This window comes from Henckelia pumila, chromosome 3 (genome assembly GCF_033568475.1).
Source record: "Henckelia pumila isolate YLH828 chromosome 3, ASM3356847v2, whole genome shotgun sequence".
Lineage (NCBI taxonomy): Eukaryota > Viridiplantae > Streptophyta > Magnoliopsida > Lamiales > Gesneriaceae > Henckelia > Henckelia pumila.
Genome location: NC_133122.1, coordinates 78,209,593 through 78,213,965, shown reverse-complemented (window position 1 = coordinate 78,213,965; position 4,373 = coordinate 78,209,593). Strand labels below are relative to the sequence as shown.

The window sequence follows — 4,373 nt, the reverse complement described above, 5'->3', positions numbered from 1 at the left end:
ATGCAAAAGTATAAATTTGGAAAGTCAAATAAGATTTTATATATAAAGAAAGTCATAACTAAGGGTAATCTTATCAAATAGTACCATGAAAAAATAAATTGGAGTGTGAAACACGTTTTGGAGTATAAAAAACACGCTACATAACCAAAATATCGAACATATATAATTTAAGTGCAAAACTAATAGAGTCATAAAACGAGAGGCTTTGTATTCTTAATGCAGCCCATGCTAAAAGACTTCAATGAAATATACCAGAGATATCCAAAATGACTGATTAAAGTTAAAACTATGTTGTGATGGATAATTTCGACAACAAGAACGAGTAATATAAAAAGAAAATATTTTAATACACACATTTCATGTGCGTGAAAAAACAATCACTACCACAAGAGTGGATACACACCTAATTGTAATAGCTCTCGTGTCTTAAAGTGATAAAACGAGATAAGAGGATGCAATTCCCACTAATTATATCCTATAATTGCATCAACCAATAACTTTCACCCTTAACACTAATTGTAAAATTAATTAAAAGTTATAGTTACGACGAAGATGACACTTAAATCTTTTAACCGATCTTAGGATAGTGCAACTTATATCTTTAAACCGATCTTTCGACTCGAGCACATAATCCTAACAACAAGATCAATTGTTGTAACTTAGCAGCAAAATAAAGGTTGAGACGTTCTATTTCTCCATTGTATTTAATAAAAACTTGATTTCAAAAAGTTCAATTTTTCATAGCAATACATAATCAAAACAAAAATCACTCGGATTTGTGTTTCTTTTGGAGCTGGCTGCCGCCCTCGTTCTTCATTTTGGCTTCTCGTCGTTCTCTCTTCACTCCCTTCGCTTTGTTTACGAATGGAACACTCCCAAGCTACATGAAACGAACTTAAAATGTGAACAAGTGTTTGCAAAATGCATTGAAATTTGAATCACATAGTACTTGCAACTTGACCTAACAAACACATCTTTACAATAGGAAAAACAAAAGAAAAATTTTGGATTAATGTACTCGTACCTTCTGATCTGGGATATAAAGCTTTCCAATTTTCCCTTGAATGGCGTCCTTTTTAACATTTTTCTCCTGAATCCAATGAGCAAAGGATTAGAATGATCATTCCATAATGCACTTGAGAGATGGGGATTACAAAAGGTAAAATTTAGCCTGTGAACAGACCTTTTTCTTTTTCAATTCAGGCGCTATTTTCATCGCCTCTTTTCTAAGGCCATCTGCAGGAAGGCGATTCCTCCGAACAACCATGTCCATAGATGGACCAACCTCAACCAGCTCAATCCTGGGTACTATAGTGCCTGATTTTTTAAGCCGCAGAGCACAATGAGAGAATAATATTTTATTTGAAGACAAGGCCGTGCAGACATAAACGCGATCAAGTCCAGCCAAATTCAAGTTTGTGACAACCTATAAATAATGTTTATGTGGTATATTCAAGTAATCAAAGAAAAAAGAAGAGAAGTAAAGCCTAAAAGAACATGGAGAGTAATTACCTCCCCGTGAAAAAGATCAAGTAAAACTTCTTTTAAATGTTTCAGCTCTTCTACACTCTCAAAGCTTTCTCCCACGAATGCAAAAAAGGGCTTTGACCCGATTTGAGGTGCCAACTTCTTGTCGTACGAAAATGATTCCATGCTTTTGAAATTTTCAACCCCGATCTCGACAAGATCGTAAATGTGGTGATCATACGTTCGTCCAATGACAAGATTGTTCGGCCGCTTCTTTGAGTGCGAGCCAAACTGCATGAGATCGAACAAACTTTCACTTCAGCACAACTCATAACCACAATATGGGCAGGAACCAGTCATACCGGTGGTGAAATGGAAAAGAAATGTGAACAGTACGGCATTAAACACATGTTATGGCCAGTAACAAGAGAGCTCCAGAGAATATAGTTATCAAAGAATTTTTTTTGTTAATATTCTACTAGGAAAATGAGTGCACTACTTAGAACGCAAGTTTTAACCATCTATAACCACAAAGAACATATTGATAAAACTTCGATACAATAACTGGTAAAAATCCACTACAAGAGTCCAGGATAAGAGGAAAAAAAAAGCACAAATCTAACTAAATATGCATGTACCATGTTGATATTTCGTTCATTCCGCATTACAAGACTACAACAATGGATAGTCACATTTACACAATTAAAACAAGGTTAGAACCCCAAGAACTCTTTGAATCCACTTTTCACATAGGTGAAAGGAATTGTGGTCTAGACCGGCATCATCACACCAAATTCAATACTTTACAAACTGACTCTAAATAGCAGTCGACCAAATAAACAATATGCTTGCATCATTAACAAACTTTCTTCGTGGAAAATATTAGAGTCATCCTCATTAACTTAGCGAAGTATTCAGTAAGTGATCCATGACAAACTATTTGGATTTGGTTTAGGGACAGTAATCTTATATAAATGAAGAAAACCCATAACTCATAACTTAATAATCATTTTCATCAAATTAAATCCACAAAAGTATGATTCCAAATCATACCACAAGCAAGCTGCAGTCTGTTTTTTGGGAGAAAAACTCGAGAGAAGTTTCACCACCGCTCTCAAACGGTCGAATATTTTCATTCTTCCTCGAGTACTTAAGAGCTTCACCCTTCTTCAAGTGATAAATTTCTGTCAGCACTGAAGTCAAGACACTGCTTGTTTTAGTCCCGTGAAGTATCAACGTCTTCTTCCCTGTTTCCACCTGAATGAACAAAAAACTTTATAGAAAAACCGACAAAATAAACCCCACAATTCGCACAAAATCGAAAAGATTACGAGTTTCGGGGCACGTTTGTGGAGCTCCCGCCTGACTCTGCCACTTTTCGGAGTCTTGATTTTCATCATCTTCAACTAATGAAATAGATTGATAATCTGAAATGGGTATCTCTCCAAATTTTAAATTGACATGAAATTCAAAATGGTAAACTCGGCAGAAGTGAGGCAGCCGGCACTGTGATGTTGAGAAGAAGGAATTTAGGGTTTAAGGAACACCTCTATCAAATTTGAAACTTTCTGGTTAATCCCTGAGTTTTGATAAATATCAATTCCATCCTCACGAGTCACGAACTATCCAGATCTATATCTATATATTACAAAAAAACAAGTACCCACATTAATTTACAGTAATCGTGCCACTCATTTAAATATATATAGATATATAGATATAGACTAGTCGCGTCTGCACACGCTTTGCATGATTAAAATATAAATATTATTTATTTTGCATATATATATATATATTGTATTTTTGTTTCAAATCAATTTAAATTTAAAAATAAAATCAAAGCACACAAATAGAGAAAATCATGGACAAATGAAGTTTAAAATATAGATAGAAATAGAGATTGAGACATAGATAGAGATTTTGTTATTTTTTTAAGGGTATTTTAGATATTTCGTCTTAGACTTCACCAAATTAATTTTAATTCGGTTAATAAGTGGTGTTCTTTTTTAATAATATAATAAGATAAAATATATGACGGATATTTTTGTATTTAAATATAGTGAATATGAATATATTTTGTTTCACACGCTTTGCAGACACTATTTATTACAATTACTATTTAATATTATTTCAAAAATCGTTGGAGTACATTTTCTCATGTCCAAGTAGGGATGGCAATGGGACTGGTTTGGGACGGGTTTTGCCAAATTCGAAACCCGCACCGCCGGGAAAAAAGGATCCGGACCCGCCCCACCTCTTTTTTGAACCCGCCGCCCCGTTTCGCATTAAAACCCGGCGGGTCCAACCCGTCAACCCACTTTTCTTTAATTTTAATTTTTTTAATTGAATTATTATTTAGTATATATACATACATGCATATACATTAAATGAAATATGTATAATATATGTAAATACATATTTAATTATATATTATATATAGTAATACCCAACAACAAGGAGTTTATAATTTTTCCAAATCCATTGTCAAAAAGATCATATCTATTGAAGAATGGAGAATATCTCCACTAGTTTAGAAAGAATTTTTTTTACAATAAAATGAATTTTAAATTCAATTATTGAGATTATGTAAAAAAATTTAATAAAACCTTATTTTATGAAAATAAAAACATAAAATATTGGTGGGTTTTAAAAGTTTGCGAAAATGTTTTTCATCATCCAGTTCCTAACTGGTTTTTAGACTGGTGGAAGATATTTGGTCCCTCGGCAAAAAATTTTGACTGAAATCCTTAAATGATTAATGGAAGAATGGATTGACTGTTCTCCAAAAATTCAAAATTATCCTTACAAAGTATTGAGGGCAAGACAACTTGCATTTTCTTTATTGAATTTGACATTCCATGGATGGGTTTGGAAATGGAAGCCTCAATCAAGTTATACAGACAGAG

The 4,373-nt window shown here is 33.4% G+C and overlaps 1 protein-coding gene across 1 annotated transcript; it reads right to left on the bottom strand.

The window, feature by feature from the left end:
• Positions 1-671: 671 nt before the first annotated feature.
• LOC140891930 (ribosome production factor 2 homolog) lies at positions 672-3,071 on the bottom strand. Its single transcript, XM_073300629.1, has 6 exons — positions 2,799-3,071; positions 2,521-2,724; positions 1,513-1,758; positions 1,184-1,426; positions 1,025-1,090; positions 672-880 (listed from the first exon to the last, which is right to left on the bottom strand). Exons 1-6 carry the CDS (start codon positions 2,865-2,867, stop codon positions 767-769), a joined length of 942 nt encoding a protein of 313 aa, XP_073156730.1. The 5' UTR covers positions 2,868-3,071; the 3' UTR covers positions 672-766.
• Between the last annotated feature and the right edge of the window lie 1,302 nt (positions 3,072-4,373).

Coding starts and splice junctions, on each gene's coding strand:
- LOC140891930 (XM_073300629.1), bottom strand. CDS start 2,867: ATGATGAAAATCAAGACTCCGAAAAGTGGCAGAGTCAGGCGGGAGCTC. Junction 1,427..1,512: donor TTGATCTTTTTCACGGGGAG/GTAATTACTCTC, acceptor CATTATTTATAG/GTTGTCACAAACTTGAATTT. Junction 881..1,024: donor TTTATATCCCAGATCAGAAG/GTACGAGTACAT, acceptor CGTTTCATGTAG/CTTGGGAGTGTTCCATTCGT.